We start from the raw sequence: 23407 nt of genomic DNA on the forward strand, positions 1-23407 counted from the left end.
TTTTTTCCAAGAGTGTTAGGGGGTGGAGAAGATTGCTTAATTGTTTAATCATATTCAAATGTATATGTTGAATATATGAATATACACTCAATCAACAAACATTATTAAATGAGTACTGTGTGTGAGGCACTATAGTAAGTGCTGGGAATAAAAAGAAAATACATTTTAGAAAGTCTCTTCCCTCAAGGAGCTTACATTCTGATGGGGGGAAACAATATATATAAATCAGCTGTACAAGATAAATATATAATAAAGGGAAAGTAACTTTAGTGAAAATGATCCTAGCAGCTAGGGTGACCAGGAAAGGCCTCCTAAAGCAGGTAGTGAGGGAGTGGAGCCCAGTATCCTAAGAGCGGATGTTGGGATAAAGAACATTTTGGGCATTAGGAACAGCCATTGCAAAGGCATGGAGCCAGGAAATGAAGTATTTGTGTGAGGAATGAAGTATTTGTGTGAGGATCAGATGTGGGCTAATCTGGCTAGAGGATGGAAAGGAGTAGAATGTAAAAAAGATTGGAAAGGTAGGAAGGGGCCAAATTATAAAGGGCTCTAACTTACAAACAAAAGAAACTTATGATTGGTCTTGGAAATAATAAAGAGCCAAGAGTTTATTGAGTAGGGGGATGACATAGATTGATTAGTGGAGGGTGGACTGAGGCAAGAATACCAATTAGAAGGCTGCTGCTATAGTCAGTCAAGAAAATCTGCACTAACTAGTAGTTATGTGAGTAGAGAGCATACATCTATGAGAGATGTACTAAAGAAAGAAATGATGGAACTTGACAACTGATTGGATATGTATGGTAAACAAGAGAGAAGAGTCAGGGATGTCACTGACATTTTGAACTTGGGTAACTATGAGGCTTATGGTCTTCTGGACAATAATAGGGAATTTCAGAAGGTGGGAGAGTTTGAAAAGAAAGATGGTAAGTTCTGTCTTAGACATGTTGAGTTTAGTATAGGAAATTTGAGTTCAAATGTCCAACAGGCATTTCCTAAAGCAGGGCTAGAGTTCAGGACATATAGGTCTTAAGATACAGATCTGGAAGTCATCTGCCTAAACATGATAATGGAGCCCATGACAGTTAATGTTATTGAGAGTTAAGTCATCAGGTGAGAGAATATAGAAAGAAAAGAAAGGCCAAGACAAGAACTTTGAGGGGTACTAAAAGTTAATGAGCATGACATGGATAAAGATCCAGCAAAGATCCTACTTGTTAGTCAGACAAGTGGAAGGGCCAAGGCAGAACAGAGCCACAAAAATCCAAAGAGGAGAGAGTACATAGAAGGGGGCCATAAGTATGCCGCAGAGAAGAGATCATTGGTAACTTTACAGAGAGCCATGTCAGTTGAGTGATGAGGTAGGAAGCCATATTGCAGAGGGTTTTTGGAAGCAAGTGAGAAGAAAGGAAAGGCTCTAGTGTAGAAGGCTTTCTCAGGAAGTTTAGCTGAGATGGGGAGAAAAGATGTAGGTCAGTAGCTGAGAATCCAGTGAAAGTTTTTGGTTTTGTTTTGTGTTTTTAAAAGATGGTGAAGAATTGGGCATGTTTGTAGGCAACAGATTTAGGAGCTGAGAAACTGGGAAAGATTGAAGATTTTAGAGACAATGAGGGTGCTGATAGAGGCAATTTAATCTACTGAAGAAGATGGAAAGGAATGGAATATTGATTCCACCTGTAGAGGAGTTGACCTTACCAAGCAGAAGGAGATTGGAGTGAAAAGCGAGTTAGTAGGACATGATGTCAGAAGATATGAGATGAGGAAGGGAAAAGAGCGGCCTCAATTTTTCAGTGAAATATGAAGCAAAGGTCTTCCATAGATAAAGTGAGAGTATTGAGAAGAAAAAGAATTTGGGACAGCAACTATCACGAGTGGAACAGGAAATCAGTTGAGGGTAGTAGGATTACTGTGCTATAGCAGGGACTTGGCTGAGATCAGCTGGCATAGATTTATAGCGTACCCTGTCAGCATAGTTTTTTGATTTCCTCCAGGTTCTGTGCAGCATCACCTGAGAAGGAGGGAAAGAGACAGGAGGTGGGAGTAATCTAGAGTTGAGATTTGACAGGCACGAACTGTGATAGCACCAGAGCCAAGGGGTTCAATCGCAGAGACTACTATTAAGTTGTATTGATCTATCCAGGTGTCTTTATTGAGAAGGAAGAAAGAGCAGCTAGAGCAATTATTGTCTCATATAATACACAGGAATAGAAGGATCTATTTCAGTAGCTTATCAGCTTTTAGGAGGTACGTTTGTATTCTGTCTTATTTTTGAATTGGACCTGTGACTTCATTCACTCCCAGTGAGGGGAATCCTCTACTGATGCAGATTGGCAGCTGCTCTGAATCTTAGCTTCTTAAAGAGCTTCCTGGAGCAATTTAGTTGAACTCAAGCTATCCTGACTCCAAGACTTGTTCTTGATTCACTGTGCTATACTGTCTCTCTTAGGGTTCACTATATAATTTTTGTAAACTTTAAAAAAAATTAATATTGAATGATAAAACCTTATTATACAAAGAGAGCTCCAACTTGTAGCTATAATGAGAGATACCACAGCAGAGTAGATGGAGAGTTGACCTTAGAGTCAGGAAGACCTAAGGTTATACCCTGCCTTTCACATACACCAAGTCATTTAAACTCAGTGCCTTGTTCAACTCCCCAAGTCTCTACTTTGCATAGCAAGTACCATTCTGTATTGGTAGAAGAGTGTATGCATCATAAGTCCCATCTACCAGTGACATCACAGATCTGGTTCAAAAAAATTGGTATAATTACCATCATATAGAATCATGGCTGTTGCTGGGTTTCATCAGGTAAATTTTGCTGGTAAGTTTTTCCTTTATTAAAACCTGTGTTATTACAAGTCTTGCACTTTGTTTAACACAGCATATCATTTAAGAGAATTGGTGATTTTCAAACCAACCTTCTAGTCCACTTAAGTGATAAGTTTTAAGAATGCTTCACCTTGAATCAGACAATGAGGGTTCTAAGTTTACTACTACCTAGTGTTGGCAAATTAGATAAGTCACTTCTTCAGGGGTTTGCTTCACCAGTAAAATGAGGTATGCCATATCTATCTCAAGATGACATAATGTGAAAATGGCTTTATTCACTACAAAATGTCTCTGCAATGTATGAAATTATAAGGTACGTGTACTGATTTTGTTGTCCCAGTTAAGATTCACCATTCTGCTTTTAAGAACTGTAAGCTTTATGGAGGTGAAAGTTTTTTGGTTTTGTTTTTGTTTTTTAAAGACCAGTTATGTGTCAGTCAAACAAAATTTTGTTTTAGAGGGGGAAAATGTGTGATTATATTGGCATTTTCATTTTTGTGATCTTGAAAGGGAGCAATAGAACTATTTACCCACATTTAAATGGTTTTCCAGTTTGGATGATTTAGTTGTGTCCAGTCAGTAAGATGAAACTTTCTTAAAACAGTAGTACTTTATTAAATATTAATTAATTAATGTTTGTTAAAAAAAAAAGGTATAGGGAACTCTGGGAAGAGGAAAGAATTTCGGAAGGCCCTGACATGATCGTATTTTATTGCACTTTCTCTTTTATGTTTGTACCCTATAAATACTTCAGATATTTTAGGTAGTTCCTAATATTCCTATTTATTCTTCATTCTACAAGTTCCTGTTATTTATACTTTTAGTCTTATAGTCAGCCCTTTTGTAATTTATTGCTATCTAGTATTTTATATGGTGTCATCTCTTTACCTATAATGTTTTATCTAATCTCATACCCCTTTATACTGTGCTTTTGTGCTTATGTTCTAATTTGTATCCATTTGTCTTTATACTTGATTTAGCTCATATCCTACTAAATGTTTTTTATGGTGAGGAAGTCAGATGACAGAGTTGTTAGAGAACTATACTTGGAGTCAACAGGACCTGAGTTGAAAACCAGCTACAGACACTTACTAGTTCTGTGCCTCAGTTCCTCATCAGTAAAATCTGAAATAGTAATAGCACCTGCCTCCAACAATTGTTATGTGGAACCAATGAGATACATATGTAAAGTGGTTTGCAAATCTAAAAGTACTACATAATTGCTAGATATTATTATCAGGAGTGTGCTGATAAATGCTTAATGGCCCACTCTGGGGGGAAAAATGTGTGTGACACATTTTGAGTTTAATTTCCATTATTAACATTTTCTCCACCACTTAAGTCTAGACAACAAATAAATCAAACCCTGATTTGTAGTGTTTTACTGTTTCTGAGCTATACATGCTGACATCGAAAATTTAACAATGGACTTCAGAACCAGTTTGAGCTGTCTCCAACAGCACATTCCATGTTATTTTTATTTATTTTCTATCATTAAAAATATATTTGGATGTTTTGGCTTTTTGTATGAACAACTTCTAAATGCTGTCAAATACAAAGCTCCGAAGTGCCACTTTCAGTATCTCCTGTATTGACAAATTTTCTCATCTGTGAAATAGTTGTGTTAGAATATACCTTGCTTTACCAATTTGAACTCTATCTTTCAAAATCTGCCCCTTGGCTTGCTTCCTTCTAATGTGTAATAATCTAGCTGCATGTTTTGTAAACATTTTTACTTCCCTTTAACCTTACTAGTACAGATTAAAAGTAAGTCTGTTGTCATTCTACATTATAATCAACTTACAGCATTTTCCCAATACTGGCTGGAAAACCAGTGGGCCATCTGATCAGGAGGAACATAAATAATCATACATTGTCAACATAGGATTTGCATTATTATTTTTTTTAAATTACAGTTCTTAGTTATTTGTAACCCGAAGGCCTCCTTTTTGATGCCTTATCATGAGGGCACCCTATGTTCTTGAAGGCTATATTATTGGAATGTAAGCTCTGGCAAGTCCTATTAAACTGGAAAGGCTCTGAATGATAGACTGTATGCCTATTAAATTGAGGCTACTGTAATTAAGTTTAGAGAGGCTTATCATAAGAGATTGGCCAGTGAGTTTTCAACTTAGGGGACCATAGTTTTTTAAGACTGTCTGTAGGTTTCAGAGGACTTGTGATGAGAGTATGTAGAGATAGTCATCCACACTGATAAAACCCCAGATTTTTGAAGTATTGAAGATAACATCTATCACCTAATTTTCTTTAGATTCAGTTTTATAGTAATTTTCAAGAACATGCTTTTGAGCTTTTAAAAATTTACAAGAGTGCTTTAAAAAGATGTGATTCAACACATATTTTGAGTATTAATTGTGTACATACATAGGTGAGAGATAATAAAATAATTGAAGACTTGGCTTGTGTTTTTATGGAATTTACAATTTAGCTTGGGAGATTCAGTGTTATTATAAATGAAGTGATATATTGTGATAGACTTTTAATTCATTGATGATAATATTCTGTATAGCACAGCAAAATACAGCCATAGAAAACCAGTACAAATCAATTAATCTTAGAGTAAAACTACTGAGCTGTATATTTAGTTTATTCTGTCAGGATAGTAATTGGCCTCTTTCTGTTCACTAAATGATATTTTGGTTATAACATTGTTATCTTCTAGGTAAGTATAAATTCTTTTCATTCTTATGTTTATTTTGTTCATTAAAATATTTAAGAAAAAAACCAAACCTGGTTTTTCATCCAATTGGTTACAACAGGTCAGGCAAGTTAAAGCAGAATAAAAATTGAATTTAGTAAAATAAGATTAATATCAGTTTCCAAAGGTGATGTAATCTGATCCAAGGAAATCAAGAGTATACACTTATTTTTTTTTTCCTCAGCTGAAAGTTAGTCTTCTTACATTATATCTAAAACTATTTTCTGTGTACCTAGTATGTCTGGATTTGGAATGAACAGGAATCAGGCATTTGGAATGAATAATTCTCTATCAAGTAACATTTTTAATGGAACAGGTAAGCTTCTTTCATAAACAGTAGCCTAGAAAAAAATACTCTACATTATTGAAGCATAAAGTCATTTGGGTTGTTTATCTTGATACACAATATTTTTAATGTTGTGAATGGGCTTAACAATGTTTTGATGTTACCAATTATTTAGTGGCAGAGAGAGATGCTATTTAGCTACATAGTGTGTGCGTTATGTTTGCTATCTGCTTACAAATATTGAACATTTTATAAAGCATAAATTATACTAGTACATGGGCAGCTTTTAGCTGTCCATATTATCAGCACACTTAAAGATCTCATCCATATGAGAAGCCATTGCCTTTCAGAAGCTGTTTTCCCCACCATTGAATATGGAAAAACAGTCTTTAAAAAGCTATAGGAAATTTACAAAATATGGACACTTGATCACATGTATAATTTTTGAAATTTAAGTTTTCATGAGCCAAATCTTTGCTACAGTTATTGAAAGAAAAATAAAATTGGATTACATTAAAAATCATTTGTGTCTGATTTTAACCAAATCCTTTACTGTGTAATAGACTGTTTAGTGACAGGATACACACTGACTCCAGTTTGCCTCTCATAGAAGGGAAAGGCAAGAACCTCAGTGTTGAGTTGATCCCTGAGAACATAGGAACAAAAAAAGAAAAGGAAGGAGAAAAAATTCAAGTTAAGGTTGAAATAAATTGAAATAAGAGCAAGGTAAGAAAATAGTGGGTGAGATAGACTTAGAAGCAGAGATGAGGTGGTTTTAGCATGAACAAGAAGAGGTAGAATGAGTTAAGTCTTTATAGAATTCTGAAACTTTTAGCAAATACTTTATACAAGAATAATTAAAAGTTTTTTTAAATGAGAGAATAGTACAATTCTTTGATGAGTAAAAATATTATTGAAATATGTTTTGGGATTTATTTTTATATTATATATTGCAGTTTTATGTAGTTTATAATATACCAGAATTCTATGACAATGTAAAGTACTGTATAATTTTGGGATAAATTTTAAACCTTCATTTGAACTGAGTCTGGTACATTTTATGCTAAGAAAATGATGTATAACTAAAATGATAGGGTTTTGGGGTTGGTTTTTTTTTTGGTCAGTTGCTAACTAATAAAGAGATTTGGCTTACTGTGATTTTTTTGTATCTCAGTTTTGAAAAATTACCTAAATTAAGCTTTTTAAAGAGAGGCTTCATCATGGTATAATGAATAGAGGGCTGATGTTCAAAGGATGGAGGAGTTGATGATTCTTGTCGTTGTGTAAAGAGTTTCTACACACAGAGTGCCCTGAACAGATCAAATCAGTTAAAGGCCTGGGAAAAAATAAGAAGGTCAAGCTGTAGTACAAAATATTTCTTAACTTCTGAGAGCGATCTCTCTCTAGGGCGATGATAAGGTGATGAAAATTTTCATGTATAGTAATTATCTGAAATTGTATGTGTAGCAGGGTTGTGATCTGCTTTGTTAAAACGATTATGCACACCCATGGTCATAGATCCTCCAAGTTCTGAAATAACAGAGAACAGATGAAGTCTATATCATCCATACTGCATTCCCCTTTTTTAGTCCTCCTGAATTTTTATTACTTTGTTGTTGTTTTTCATAGTTATGAATTTAAGACATTGTCACTTTAAAAGAAAAGTGAGCTTTGTCAGTTCAACTGATTAAGAGTGTTTGTCTATAGCATCACCCTTAAAGTGTCCATTTTAAATCTAAGTAGAAAATAATCTAGTTTTTACTTTGATCCAGTTTTCAGACAAATTGTCCATTTAGAGTAGTGTAAATAATAACTTCAAACCCTGCCTGGTTCTAAAGTTTTATTAAGTTGGGAAATATATTGTTTTATGCTTGAATGTACTTTATCAACATATACAACTCAGTAACAATTGGCGTAATATATTTTAGGAGTTATTCATAGTGGTACCTAAATTTCCCATAATTCTGTCATTACCTAAAAATTACACTTTTAGAATATTTTCTAAATACTCTTTATTATGTGTTCAGTACTTCAGAGTTTAGGAATTTGTCATAGTTCAAAATGTTTTGTGTTAGCTAACCTTTTATTTTTTCTTTTAAGTGGTATTTTGTTAACACCTAAAGATGTGAAATCAAACTGCACCTATTTTGTAAGCACAAAACATCTTCTTTATCCAGCATTGTGCTTAGGTGGGTAATGATGAAGGCTAGTACAGTGTTTCAAATGTCTATGCAACATAATATTGCTATTTGGGTTTTTATTATTTAAGTTACTTAAAATCATGAGATTTTATACAAGTGCAAAGATTTATAACATATGTATTTTGTTATTGTTTAGATGGAAGTGAAAATGTGACAGGATTGGACCTTTCAGATTTTCCAGCACTAGCAGATCGAAACAGAAGGGAAGGAAGTGGTAACCCAACTCCATTAATAAACCCCTTAGCTGGAAGAGCTCCTTATGGTAAGCTTGGGAGGGGTGGGGGAGGAGCATTAAATTGGCAAATCAAAAGAAATTTCAGTGAGTGTATTTCAGTTGATTAGAATATGAATATAGAAAGTTGATGTATTCAAAATGCTTTTTAAAGATACCTCATTGATTATATTTGCTTCAGAATTTTGATATCTGGGGCAGGGAAAAACCATAAATGCGAAGATATAGTCAGTGAGGTATAGACACCCAGCAGGAACTCCCTAATGAGCTATGTAGACACCGTTTTCTTGAGTCCTCGGTTGCCTTTAATTACCTCTGATTCTGTCTTCTCTTTGCTCTGTCTTACACACATAGTTGAAGTATTTTCTGAGAGAAGATATTCAATATTAATCAATCAATAACCATTTGTTAATAAGTGCTTGCTAATGGCCAGACACTGTGCTAGGTGCCAGTGATACAGATGAAAAAGTGAAACCATTCCTACTTGAAATGTGTTTGTGATGAGGGAAGTAAGAAGTGTCTTGTGTATAAATATAATCTATAGTAAACTAAACACAAGGCAGTTTGGGAGGGGAAGAGCAAGAAAATGGGGGAAATTAGGAAAGGCTTTGTGGAGAAGGTGGTACTTGAACTTCTTCTTAAAGGGGTTCTCTGTGATGGAGGGAGAAAGAAAGGAAGGGAGAATGGAGATGGACTGTCATGTGTGAGCTTTGGCTGCAGAAAGAGAATAATTGATTGTCTGAAAATCATTCTCCTGGTGCAGGAAGCTATTTTGTAGTCTGCGTAGATTAGAAACATAAGAGTCTCAGCTGGAATAGACCTTAGAAAACATCTGATGTAATCAATCTGATCCTCTCCTCTTTCCCCAGACAAGAAAAGGGAGGTCCAGAAGAGGTTAAGTGACTTGCCAAAGGCCATACAACTAGCAGTGTGCTACATGTGCAGTTAATAAATATTTTTTGGATTGAACTGGTGGGAGCTACCAGTGTAACCTAGGTAGAGTTCAGATCTCCTATAACCCCTGAGTGCAGAGAAAAATTACAGAATGACAAAACCGAAGAGTTAAATCGAAACGTCCAATAACATAATATGTAGTTAATCTACATAGAACTGATAGGCAGGTGATGATAATGCATGTGTGGTGTGAGTTCTTTTGTATGCTTGGAAAATTTACACCCTTGGAAATAGTCTGATGTAGGGCATGAGTGGAGAAAACTTACTTAAAAGGATAGGCTCCTACCCTACAGCAAAATCCATCAAGATTTCTAACCAAGAAAGATTTCAAGGGCCTCCAGATCATGAAACAAAAAATTATCTTTTTTCATAATAGGAAGTATACAAAACAGTGTTCCATAAGTAAGGAAAATTGATCTGCCCAGGAAGTTGAGTACCTAGCTATCTAAATTTTAATTCAGACTCTAATGCCTTTAACCTTTCCTCATAGGTCCAATTTTTCATCCCTTTAATCATTTCCGTTGTTCTCCTTGGACCATCTCCAGTTTCTCCATATCCTACTTGAATTGTGGAGCCCCAAACTGGACACTGTACTCTATTAAGGGCCTGACCAATGCCAAGTATAGTGGGAGGATTACTTCCCAGTTCTTGCATGTTATACATCTAGAACATGGAGTCCAAAGGAAATCTGAAATAATGTGGAGTTGTTATATAATTGATTGCAATTTTCCCACCCTGTAAGTCATTTTCAAGTAGAATATTGGCATGTTCTTTTTAAAATTACTTTATGCATTTGTGTTTGAAAGCTAACTAGTGTGTATATTATCTAGTTAACATTTTAAAGAAAGCAAGTTTTTTTTAAATAAAAGAATTACTGCTACTATTGCTGATGTCAGATAATATTAAGCACCTGTAACATAGCACTAGTTTAGTGCTACAGTGCTACCACTGACCTCCCTTGTATTCTTTTATAGAGAAAGATATTAAGAGATAGGCCAACATTAAAATAAAACATTTTTGTAGCAGGATTCTAAATATTTATAAAGAAATACATAGTCATACCTTATTTTTAAAAGCACAGATATTTTTAAATATACATATATAATCCATTTCATTAGCATAAGAATGTTAAATTTTAATAATATAAAGCAAAATGTTGGTCATAAGGATTTTTTTTAAACATCTGTAATTCTCTGTTTTCATTATGTAGTTGGAATGGTAACAAAACCAGCAAGTGAGCAATCCCAGGACTTTTCAATACACAACGAAGATTTTCCAGCATTGCCAGGCTCCAGCTATAAAGATCCAACAACGAGTAACGAGGACAGTAAATCTGTAAGTAACTGTAAATCATTTTTTAATTTTTTTTTTTGTAAATGGTTATTCTTTTCTAACTTTATTTGGCATTTTGAGGTTATCATATATTATATAAATAAATGTCTATGCATATATGTCTGTGTATATATATTATTATAAAACTGCTGCTCTTAAGAAAACTTGTAATAGGTAAATTCTTAGTAATGTAGAAAACAATTTATCAGAAGACATTATCATTCTCTATTTCTATCAGTTTGTAAGTTGCTGTTGAGGTTCTCAGAGTTAGGTTAGAATTTTATTGTAGTCCTTGTCACCTGGAGCCTTTAATGTTTGAAATATTGCATCCTTTTAAGAAGCTAGATTTTTCTGGAATGAATTTTCTCGTTGAGGGCTCTTTCTACCATTTTTGTTACTGTGTTGATTCAAGCAAATAGGCTTCCTATTTCTGATTTACCCAACATGTCTACTTTGTTCACACTTTATGAAGTATCTCTTTCACTGAAAAATAATGTTTATTATCACAGTTGAAAACATAAGGAGATTAAGAACAACTTAAGAAATCACATATTCTAAGCAGTAGTAGTGATTGTTTATGGAACTATGTTAGGTAAATCTTTTTTTCTAATGGAGAACTTTTGTAAAATCGTCTTTAAATTTCTCCCAAACATGAAGCTATCCACGTAGTTTTTTTAGCTTCTTAACTATACAGGGAAATGTGACTGTTAATTATGGACTTTGAATTAAAAAAAAAAACCTTAATTATTTTAAATTTATTCTAATATTTCATGGAGTACTGTGGAGACTTTAGAGTAAGGATTTTAACATAGTGTCCATCAATAGATTTCACAGAGTCCATGAATTATTGTTGTTGTTTTAAAAATATTTTGATAACTTTGTAATCCGATATAGTTTAGTTTGTGCATTTCAAAAGTCCCCAAAAGGGATCCAGAAGGCTTCACTAAATTGTTCAAGGGGTTCATGACATAAAAGGTTAAGAACTAGAGGTTTTCAAAGATGGAATAGAATGCTGTACCTTATGAAAAAGATATTAATTTGCCACTAACTTAAATGTGATTCACAGATATATTTAAGTTGTGTTAAATATATGACTTAGAGAGTTTTCTTAGATAGCAGACTTCACATTCACTTTTGAAAATTCTGTCTTGTTTTAGAATTTGAATACATCTGGTAAGACATCTTCAAGTACAGATGGACCTAAATTCCCTGGAGACAAAAGTTCAACAACACAAAACAACAACCAGCAGAAAAAAGGGATCCAGGTGTTACCTGATGGTGGGCCTATATAAGAGACAATTTAACAGAATTTTTTACGTATTTTCGTCACTTCTTTTCCTTAAAAATAAAGTCTGTGTGGTGTTCTTATCTAGGTCGGGTTACTAACATTCCTCAAGGGATGGTGACGGACCAATTTGGAATGATTGGCCTGCTGACATTTATTAGAGCAGCAGAGACAGACCCAGGAATGGTACATCTTGCATTAGGAAGTGACTTAACAACACTAGGCCTCAATCTCAACTCTCCTGAGTAAGTCTGTTTTCTCAGTAAACAAAATCATTTTAAAATAGCTGTGTTGCTTTTCATAATAGTAGATTCATTTTGGCTATGTGTTAGTTTAAAAAAAAAAAGTAAAGCTATCTTGTAAGTTAGGCATTGAAATGTACTGTCAGTGTAATTAAAATTTTCTTTTTGGTAAAAATAGCCCCATACATTTTGAAGAAAGTCATTGGAATAGCTAGCATTGTAAGCTTTCCATCAGACTAGCAATTTGTAGTATTCCCTGTGGGCATTACAGTAGCTTTATAACTGTCCTTTCAAATAAGATTTGCTTATTTGTTTTTCTTTAATATATGAACATTCTAGATCTTTTTACAAACTTTTAGAAAATACTCTTTTTTTAAGCTGAAATGCCTCTACCAAATGGCTCCTTATCAAATGCCCAGATAACTGCTTAATCCATCAGTCCTTTAAGTATTTTAATTTGGGGTCCTATTCGTAATCCAAAAGTATTAATTTAACAATATGGGATCTGTACTTCTACTAGATAATTACTGTTTTAAATTGACTTTTAAAAATTAATAGCATTTTATATAAAAATCTAACATTGCTTTTGTTAACCAAACTGTGAGAATTTATGCTATTCTACCATATTAGTCCTTTTATAATAAAATTAATTAAGATATTAGTTGTCCCATATTTAGTTTGGCAAAATGCTTAGAGAAACATGCTAAAAGTAGAAGAGGGGTCATAATGCCTGAACGAATACCAATGAATGTACCCCACAAAAGGTGGAAAATTGCTTTGATTATAAAAGTAGGCAAATACAGACATTAAGCTCCATTTGGAAATTGTTATATAATTTCCTCTTCTCCCTCCACCCCCTTTGAGTAAAAAAATAAAAGTAGAAAATTTCAAATTTGACATATACCTTCAGGGGCTATTTTGTGTTTATTACATTTCTAGGGTTAATATATAAAAGGAAAAATATCCCTTTATGTTGTTCTGATCTTTTAATTTATTAATTTTTGCTTCTGCTATTTATTCCATCAGTCAACAATTAGAGGAAGCTTGTATCTTGATTTTATTCATAAATTCAGATCCGCCAGATTCCAACAGTAGAACTTAGTGCCAAAGATATTAAGAGCCTTTGATAAATAATTATTGTGTAGTATCTTTTTTCCCAAAATTTGACATTATAGTATTATTAAATCCTTTGTGATATATATATATATATATATATATAATTTTTAAATTTTTTTTGAGGAAAATTTTACTGACTTCATAGTAATTTTTGTTTTCCTGTTCAGAAATCTATATCCCAAATTTGCATCACCCTGGGCATCTTCACCTTGTCGACCTCAAGACATAGGTAGGGGAATCTATTCACATTAAAACTTGTCCCCTCAATTTTACCCCCAATATCTGTAGATAAGTAGGTAATCAGCACCCCCCCTTTTTTATTATATAGACTTCCACGTTCCATCTGAGTACTTAACGAACATTCACATTAGAGATAAGGTGAGTATGCTTTTCTTCTCCTTAATCAACATAAGTTTAATTATCTGACAAGTAAAACATTTCTTACAGTTTAATGCTACATCTCAAAAATACTTAGCTGCCTTTAATTTGCAAAACTATGTGTCTTTTTAATTTTGTAAAATTCTATTTAATCTCCTCATGTTCCTTTTTTCCCCCTCACATCCAGATGGTTTCTTGGTGACCCAGTATTATTTGTAGATAATATTTTGCTTTCCAGAGCAGTCAGTAACAGCATACAGGCAGGACCTTTGCCCATGATGTATACAAATGTAGCAGTCTTTGCCTCTTTGATTTACAGGGTTTTTTCCAATATTATATGCTCTGGTTCTTGAAAGTGAACAATTGTTTTTTAAAGTGACTTTTATATATTATGGCTTTAAATGAATGTCTTGTGAATACATGAAGGGTCTTTGTCTTCCTCAGTGTGGTATGGAAACTCCCTCTACTACCACTATCCCAACTATTATTTAGTAAATAAATAAATTGTAGGGGAATTATCTCATGCATATAGAGGGTAAATGACTTGCCCAAAGTAAAAATGCTAGAGATAGGTTTTGAACCCAGGACTTTCTAACCTTAACGCCAAAATTCTTATCTTCTACTTCTACTACCTCTGTTAATGGATTTCATATGCTTAAAAATTCAGTTGTGAAATACATTTTCTTCTGTTTTCATTGTATGATGTTTTCTCCTAAGTCTAGTTATAAAACAAGTATTAACAGATAGGAGCTCTAATCTATTTCTATCTAAGAAGAGAAATAGTATTTTAAAATTCAGTAATAGAATATAAAATTGAGTTAACCCCTTTTAACCAACATAAGCAGAAATACAGGGAGGAGGAGGTCAGTAAAAAGCACTATGTCCAATTTTATAACAATGGAAGAATATATAAAGTCAGGGAAGTTCTTTGAAACTAAGTGATAGGCATTTAAGCGGGAACAAATGTGTCAGCTGTTGAGAACTTATTTTAAAAAGATTTCAAAACTCTATAATTTTGTGAAAGATAATTAAGTCAAACGTACTAAAATCATGAACTGACAAAGAAACTGATCCTAGTTTTCAAACTAATTCTTTCAACAAATAATTGAGTTCTTGATTTGTAGGTGATATTTGTACATTGCCCTCATGGAGTAAACAGGCTAGGATGGGAATAAACATAAATAGAGATAATTAGAATGTAGAATTTTACTTGATAACATAAATAATTAGAGGCACAAAGCAAAATCTAAGAGTGTTTGGGCGAGTCATGAACCGTGGAGTCAGTTACATTTTATGGTATTCGAGTTGGATTTTAAAGGATAGGGAGGAATTAAATAGGCAGAGGGGTGAGGTAAGGTCTTAAGGCTTAGAAGGAATTTGAGCAAAGGTGGGAGAATGATGGGGGTACAAGTTTAGAGAGTAGAAATGAGACAAGGCTGGGAAGGTAAGATGGCACCAGATTGAAAGAGCCTTTGATTACTAGGCAAAAGAGTTGCTTCCAAACAGATGGTGCATGTCATTTTTCCACCCTTTATCACTAATCCAGCAAATTCATTCTCTTTCATCCACACTGTAGTTTGTTGACATTCTCCACACAGATCTAGAGCTGAAAGGGACCTCATAAGTCATGTGGTCCAGCATTTTCATTTGCAGATTAGGAACATAAGGGAACAAAGGGGGTGAAGTACTTTGCCCAAAATCATATAGGTAGAAACCTACTGTGGTAGAGCTGAGAGTTAAACTCTGGTTCTCTGACTTTAAAACCCACCACTTTTAACAATGCCTCTTACATGCTTTCAGAGGAACTCTTAACCTCTCAGTCACCTGCTAGAAAAGGAGAGGAGCATTCTAAACCCTAGCATTTCTGGTACAGCCATCCCATTGCACTCTCTCCCAGTATCCTGTCCATCCTTCTGTCTCAGTCTCAACCATTTATCTCACCTGAGCCTGTCCCTAGGCTGGTGTTGTTAGTTCCCCCTGAACCCCTGAGATAATGAACTCATTCCATAGTGATTAACAGATTCATACCCCATCATACCCTTCCTATCCCATTGATTTCTGAACCCCCAGCTGTCAATATTCAAACTTAGTTTCAGTCCTACCATGACTGCTCCTTTATTCCCATCATCCTCAACTAAACACTCCCCTTCCTTATCCCCTACACCCCCAACAAGCTACCCACCGCTTCTACTATGTTCTGTGGAATTTTTGCTCCTTAGGAAATAAGGCTGCTTTTATTTAAATCTTTTCCTTTCTCCTTCTGTCTTCATGCATTCACTGAGATCTGGCTCCCTCCTGATGACACAGCTTTCATATTCATCTTTTCAGCATTGGTTGCACTTTTACTCATATTCCATGTTTTGCTGGGCAAGTAGGAGAGTAGGAATACTCATTACTCCCCATTGTCACTTCTAGGTTCTCCTACCATCGTCATTCAGTAACTTCTCCTTTAAGGTTCATTCAGTCTATATTTACCACTGGGTCAAGATTCTGGTCTTCAGTACACTCTTCTTTCCTCAGTCAGTTCAGTGCCAGACACTCTGTCTTATCTTTCCTCTACTCACTTCTGCTCTTATAGTAGGAGTCTTCAGTATCCTTAATCTCTTAGTTCAACTTTACTTCCCTAAACTTATTCCTCTACCCCACCTCAGCTATACACAGAGAAAGTAATTCCCTTATCTTGCCATTATCTACAAAGTGTTCCACTTTCATGTTCATGAAATTGCCTTCTCTGATCACAATTTGTTCTCACTACACCTCTCCCTCTTCCTTACAACCCCAAACCCTGTTATTCATTCCCACTGTAACCCCCAATGCCTAGGCCCCTCAGTTTTTTTCCCAGGCCATCACCCCTGCACTGGCTATATTCTCCTCCGTTCTCCATTTTGACTCCTTAGTGAACCAGTTCAACTCAAAACCGTCCTCTGTTCTCCATTCTCTCTATCCCTTATCCTATGGCTGATCTTGCCCTGCCCTGCCTCAGCCTTGGATTGTTCCCACCACTTTTCCTCCTAGTTACATGCTACTGAACAAAGCTGGAGAGAAATCACAAAACCATGCTGACTGGGTGTACCACAAATTTGAGTTACTCATTTTCAACTGGGCCCTCACTATGTCAAGGCCCATGCTTTTTTACACTTCTCTGATTAATCCCTTCTCCCCTTTCCTTACCCTCCCATCTGACAACCTTGCCTCATATTTCACTGAAAAAAAAAGAGACTGTTTGTTGGGAGCTCCCTCTTATCCCCTTCTTCTTGTTGTTCTCATCTCAAAACACTCAGCTGCCTTCCAACACCATCTCAACTTCACCCTTGTCTCAAGTGAAGAGGTAACCCTTGTTGCCAAGGCAAACCCTTTACATGCATCCCATTTCTATCCCATATTTTCTAGCAGATTATTTCCTCTGTCATCCCTGCTGCCTACAAAGAAACCCCTATCTTCCTCATCCTCAAAATATTTTCACTTTAACCATTCATTCCCACAATCTGTTGTCATAGCTTTCCTCCCTTTTGTGATTAAATTACTTGGGAAGACCTTCTATAGTGGTTCCATTTTCTTTCCTCTCACTCTCTTCTTAAATCTGCAGTCTAGTTTCCACCCTCTTCGTTAAATTAAAACTTCTCTCCAGAGTTACCAGTGATTTCTTAGTTGCCAAATCTAATGGCCTTTTCTCAGCCCTTATCCTTCTTGACCTCTGTGTAGCCTTTGACATTGTCAATCACCCTCAATGATATTCTCTTTTCTTGTGGTTTTCTTGACAACACTGCTCTCTTCTGGTTCTCCCCCTAGCTGTTTGACCACTTCTTCTTGGTCTCCTTTGCTTGATCCTCATCTGTGTCATGCTTCGTTACCATGGTTGTCCTCCAAAGGCCTTTGTCTTGGATTCTCTTCTTTTCCCTCTATTCTGTTTCACTTGGTGACCTTATCAATTCTTATGGATTCAGTTATCATCTCTATGCTAATCTCCGTATCCAGACCTAACCTCACTGCTAGACCTCTAGCTTGAATCTCCAGCTGCTTCTGGACACCTGGAACTCTGTGCCTCAACATATCACGAAATGAACTCATTCCTTCCTCTCTTCTCCCTCCTTCCAACTTTCCCATTACTGTCTGGGGCAGCACCATCCTCCCAGTCCCCCAGGCTAATAATCTAGATGTCATCCTTGATTTCTCACTCTCAACTCTGTATATCCAAACTGGTACCAAATCTCATCAGTCTTCACTGTGTAATGTCTCTTTTTCTGTATGTTCCTTTCTGTCTCCTGGCACTGCCATCACCTTGTAGCAATCCTTCATCACCTCACACCTGGACTAGTCTTTTGATTGGTCTTCCTACTTCAAGTCTTTTACCCACTCTAGTCTGTCCTCTCAGCTATCAAATTGCTTTTCTGACCACATCATCCTCTAGTAAGTGAATGCTAGTCATTCCCTGTCACCTCCAGGATCACATATAAAATCTTTTGTTTGGCCATTTAGAACGTGGCCCCTTCCTGAACTAGTCCAGTCTTATTCCCTCACTCTCATGTTCACTGGCTGTCTCCCATGCCTAAAATTCTCTCCCTCCATCTCTTAAATGTTCTGATTTCCTTCCACTCTCAGCTAAAATCCTTCCTCTACAGGACGGACATCTTTCCAAAACCCCCTTAATTATAGTGCCTTCCCTCTATTGATCATTTCTAGTTTATCTTTTACATAGTTGTTTGCTTGTTGTTTCCCATATGTGAGCTCCTTTAGAGCAGCATCTGGTGTTTTTTTTTTCCTTTCTCTATATCACCCTACTTGGCACAATTCTCTGCATGTAGTAGGGCTTATTAAGTATTTTTTATTGACTAGACTGTGATTTTCTATAAGGAATGAGAAACTCCAGTAGGAAAAACATAGGACTGTTTGAAGACTGCTTCCTAAACCTGAATAGGAAAGTATGACATTGGGACATGAAAAGATAAACATATTTTCACCAGACTTTGCAGGGACCAGATTAGTAATTGCCTAGATTTTGGATCCAGAAAAAAAAATTTTCATATACATATAAGGTCTTTTGATATGGAAAGTTAGACTGACTGTAGCTCTCTAATGGTGGAGATACTGCATCATCTTTCATTGGTTTGGAACCTGAAACTCTTTCTTCCTGTTACAACTTTTCATAACTTGAATTTTGTGGAACTCTGGTATTCCATGAAACAGGCTACAAGATTCCATAATGAAAAAGATGAAAAAAGTTTCATAATGAAAAAAAATGCCAGATGCAGTAAACAGCAAACTTGTCTAGTTTTGGGGTCTCCCAAAGAAAACAATCTGAAAATATGGTAACAGCTATCTCTCTCTTGGGGTTACATACCAAAATTAAAACAAAAACAGATCTAGCAAAATTACAGCAGTATTTATAGCACAATACAGAACATTTAAAAACAGAATTGAAATTTTTAGTTCCAAACTAAAAAAATTGTTCCCAATACTGGTTTGTGTAAAAAAGAAAGGGGTGGGGGGTTGTGACATGTCTTACAAGGTTAGCCATCACATCTGGTATTCCTATACAAGGTATAGCAAATATCCATATCCTGCTGAGTAAGTTGTTTATAATATTACTATATTTTAAATAAAGCTGAATCAAAAGTATGTTATTTTGTGTGTTTTAAATTGAGAAGGCAATGTGGTTAAGTGAATACAAATCCAGCCTCTGTGTCAGGAAGTACTGGGTTCAAATCCTGATTCTGACACATGCTAACTGTTTAACGGTGGGGACATCAAAACCTATTAGTAGCCCAGTCAACTCATGAAGATGGTAGGGTACAAAATTGTTGCTGAGCTATAGCAATGAGAGAATTTTCACTCTGGGCATTTGCTACTTGAACAAAATTATAATTCTGATCCTCCTTTCTTCCTCTTCCCTCCCATCCTTCACCTGCCCCCCCTTCCCCGCCAATAAATAAATAAAATTTGCTTCATTATTTGGTTCCAGTAGTAATAGGAAATTTTCTTAAAGTCTTAAAGATTTTACTTCATGGGTGCAAAATTTTAAGTGAAGTATTCTAACATTGCAAAAAAAAAATTGAAAACTATTATATCAGTTGGTCAGGCAAAATATAAGTATTTGTTCTGGCGGGGAGGTATGCGTAATCCTAGTTTGGGGGGGGAGAGATGCGTAATCCTAGTAAGCCAAACAATTGTTTTAGAATTGTAGCTCTTTGTGATCTGCTTATAACATGCTGCAAAATTTAAAAAAAAAGTCTGTGTTCTCATTTTTAAAATGGTGTATTTTATATTACCATTCTTATACTTGTTTTATATGCTTGATTTTTTATTTGAATATTCTTCTTTTGTAGCTGGCTGCAATAAAACTGGGCCGATATGGAGAAGATCTACTATTCTATCTCTATTACATGAACGGAGGAGACGTATTACAGCTTTTAGCAGCAGTAGAACTGTATGTTCAAAATATTTGATCACTTTTGTATCATAGAGGAGTTGTACAGTACTTTAAATAATGATGGCTAATTTATTTTTTAAAAGAAATAATAAATTCCCCCAAAGTATACAGTTCAGTGGTTGTACTTTATCATTAAAATACCAAATAAGTTATATTTAAATTATGTGAATAATGGCATACTACTATATTGTTGTGAATTATAAAGCTTTACTTGTAAAATGGCCTGCAGCCTGAACTTCAGATTGAAATCAGCATAATGTATAACTCAACCATTTGCTAGAGAATCAGTTTGACCAAAAGATTTAAGTGGATCCACTTAATGTATTTCACTAAGATGAGTGTAAAGAGGTCAATAAGGATCCATTAGGTCCTTACTTTCTGTTGGGCCTGCCCAGTGCAAAGGAAAGTTCTTCTGTTGCTTCTGAAGCTATGTAAATTACTGGCAGTCAATCAAATTGACCAAATCTTTTGATTCCATTGGTTCTGCTGTAGTTCATGTCTACCCACCCATATTTTTAAGTTCATGTCTTCTCAAGCTTTTTACAGTATGTCATTTTATTTTGTTTTATCTTTAAGACTTTTGCTTTCATTGCATTTTGAGCAATTTAGTGGTTATGTAGTAAAAGTCAAGAAAAGTGAGTGAACAATAGATTGTTTAAAGTACAGTGAAAACAAAAGTCTTAAATATACATCAAAAGTAAAAGGTAAGTGACTAAGGCTTTAACGTGTATGAAAGGATCGGATTTTTTAAACTATAGGTCATTCTCATCCATAGCATTCTCTTGGCCATATTGAATAGTAGCTAGTGTAAAAAAATTCGGCCATTTTTTTCCTGGAACAATTTATGGTATTTGCCCAATATTTTTATATCTACCTAAGAAAAGTTCTTAGTGTTTTTTTTCTCCTAGTTGGTTGTACTTTATGTTATTACTGGACTTCGATGTTAACTGTATTAGCATTTTGCCCTTAAATACTAAAAAGAGACAATTAGATTTAGAAGTGTCAATTTCTTGTAAAGGTCTTTATAAACAACTTTTTCCAAGGGAAGTGAAATTGTTTTTGGTGATAAATTACTTTAGCATTTGCTGTGTGAGCTGAGGAATGTTTACACTTTCCCCACTGATTTCCTAAGAAAGCAAGTTCTTCTTCCTGTCCTCAGATTTTTTGAATAATATAAAAAGCTTCTTACTATTTCCTTGTCATTTTTCCTAAACAGTAGATCTTATGTTACAACTTTTCTCCATTATTACTTCTTTGCTTTCTGTTTTCTGTAGTGAGATCTAAATAAATCCTACTTACTCTATTTTATTTCCTAAAAGCAAATTCTTTAGTAAAAATATATTGATTCCCAAAAAAATGCCCATTTTAATGTTTTGTGAAATTTTTTTTGTTTTGTTGAAAGTTATTGCATTTTAAGTTCTCAAATGAATTCTATAGGGTCAAATTAATTTATCCTTTAACTTATGCCAATTTAGGTTCAGTCATATATCACAAATGAAAATTAATTAACTTGTCTAATAACTGTCATCAGTGGACCTTTTTAGCCATTCTGTTTTTATAATTTTATATAGTCAATTGCACAGTCATAAAATATGTATTATATTTAGACATAGTTGATATAATCAGTTACTGAGAAAATCTATCCAAATATCTCTTGGCATCTTTCTTAACCTAATCACTACCCTAGTTAGTTCGGGTCCTTATCACTTGTCTGCAGGTTATTTCAGCAGCTTGTTTCAAATCTCTCCTTTCTCCACTCCAGTGTTGATTAATTCCTGTAGCATAGATCTGATGATGTCATTTCACTCCTCAAACTAGTTTCTTTCCTATTACTAAACTCTTCTCCTTTGTTTAAAGCTCTTTACAACATGGCCTCAACCTACCTTTCCAGCCTCTTTATTACATTACTTCCCTTCCCATACTCCATGGTTCAGCTAAGTAACCATTGTGCTCCTCCTCCTCCTTCTCACACACAGCACATCATCTTCTCTTTCTGTGCCTTTCTGTAGCTGTAATGCATATATTATATCATCACTTTTTGCATAAGGCCTTTCCTTATTCCCCTAGCTGCTTTTAAGGGCCTCCCCCTGAAAAAATGTATTTATTTTGTGTCTACTTATATAAGTGCATGTAGAAAATAATAAGCCCCTTGAGGACAGGGATTATTTTCATTTTTTTATTTTTGCATCACCAGTGCCTGGCACAGTGTTTTGTGTATAGTAGTCAATAAAGACAAACACCAAGAACTAGTTACTAATGTCATACTATCGATATTACATTTAAATTGATAATCAAAAATATAATTGGGTAAGAGAAAAAAATTATTTCCTAAATTATCTGGCAAGTATTTAGTTTATCTTCAAATTTTTTCCTTATATTTTTTGTGTTTTTTCTCATTTTCATTAGCAATAAAAGGTACATGAAGGGGATCTACAATTCAGTAAAAAAAAATTTACTGACAAAAAATACTAAGAAATTTTTTTTATACATAATACAAAAAGGGTTTAATTAATAAAGCAAGATGATTAGGTGAAACAAATTTGATTATGCATTTTCATTCATGTTTGTAAGCTAATGCTTTTCTTAGAAAAGTTCTAAAAGAATTTACATATTTAAATAAAATGTGTTGAAAATTAATAACAGGAAAAAATAATTTTCTTTTTCTTTTTAAAAGTTTTAACCGAGATTGGAGATATCACAAAGAAGAACGAGTATGGATTACCAGGGCACCAGGCATGGAGCCAGCAATGAAAACCAATACATACGAGAGGGGAACATATTACTTCTTTGACTGTCTTAACTGGAGGAAAGTAGCTAAGGTATATTTTTTTCCTTGTGCAAATGTGTAAATGTATAAATCTAAACTGTTTTATTAAACCTCCTTGTTTATCTGTTTATGTATATGTACCAATACATCCATTCCAGTAATGTGCCAGATATTTAGCAAATCTTTTGTCTCCACTTCCTTGTGTGACTTGATTTTAGACTCCAGGAGGGGGTCCTGAAACAATTTATTTCATCAATAGTTAGGAAAATGATTGAGCGTGGTAAAGAGATTTTGTAATTTTGCACAAGCCCTGGTAACATTTGAAATGTGTATATATATATATATATATATATATATATATATATATATATATATATTATATATATATATTTGTGACTACTGAATTGTAAAATAAAGATACCCTCTTGCAATCCCAAAGTCATGTATTCTTATATTATTACTTAACCAAATGAGATTTAATTAAAATATATACATATATTTTTACACATCATTTTACTTATTCCAGTGAAAGTTGTTTTCAGTTTTTGTTTGACAACTGTTTTGAAAAAGGAAATTAGATTAATCCAGAAGCGTGAACTATAGGTAAAACCCAGCATGTTGGAGAAATGGGCATAT

The 23407-nt window shown here is 34.6% G+C and overlaps 1 protein-coding gene across 1 annotated transcript in view; it reads left to right on the forward strand.

Annotated features, from left to right (window-relative positions):
- The window catches only part of CNOT2 (CCR4-NOT transcription complex subunit 2), a 183157-nt gene that overhangs the window by 153072 nt on the left and 6678 nt on the right, over positions 1–23407 (forward strand). The window contains 9 exon segments of the mRNA XM_020990249.2: positions 5788–5867; positions 8175–8300; positions 10435–10559; positions 11714–11834; positions 11930–12086; positions 13367–13428; positions 13528–13577; positions 19901–20001; positions 22679–22823. Coding sequence (XP_020845908.2) covers positions 5788–5867; positions 8175–8300; positions 10435–10559; positions 11714–11834; positions 11930–12086; positions 13367–13428; positions 13528–13577; positions 19901–20001; positions 22679–22823 — 967 coding nt within the window.

Source organism: Phascolarctos cinereus, unplaced genomic scaffold (genome assembly GCF_003287225.1).
Source record: "Phascolarctos cinereus isolate Bilbo 61053 unplaced genomic scaffold, phaCin_HiC Scaffold_1;HRSCAF=81, whole genome shotgun sequence".
NCBI lineage: Eukaryota > Metazoa > Chordata > Mammalia > Diprotodontia > Phascolarctidae > Phascolarctos > Phascolarctos cinereus.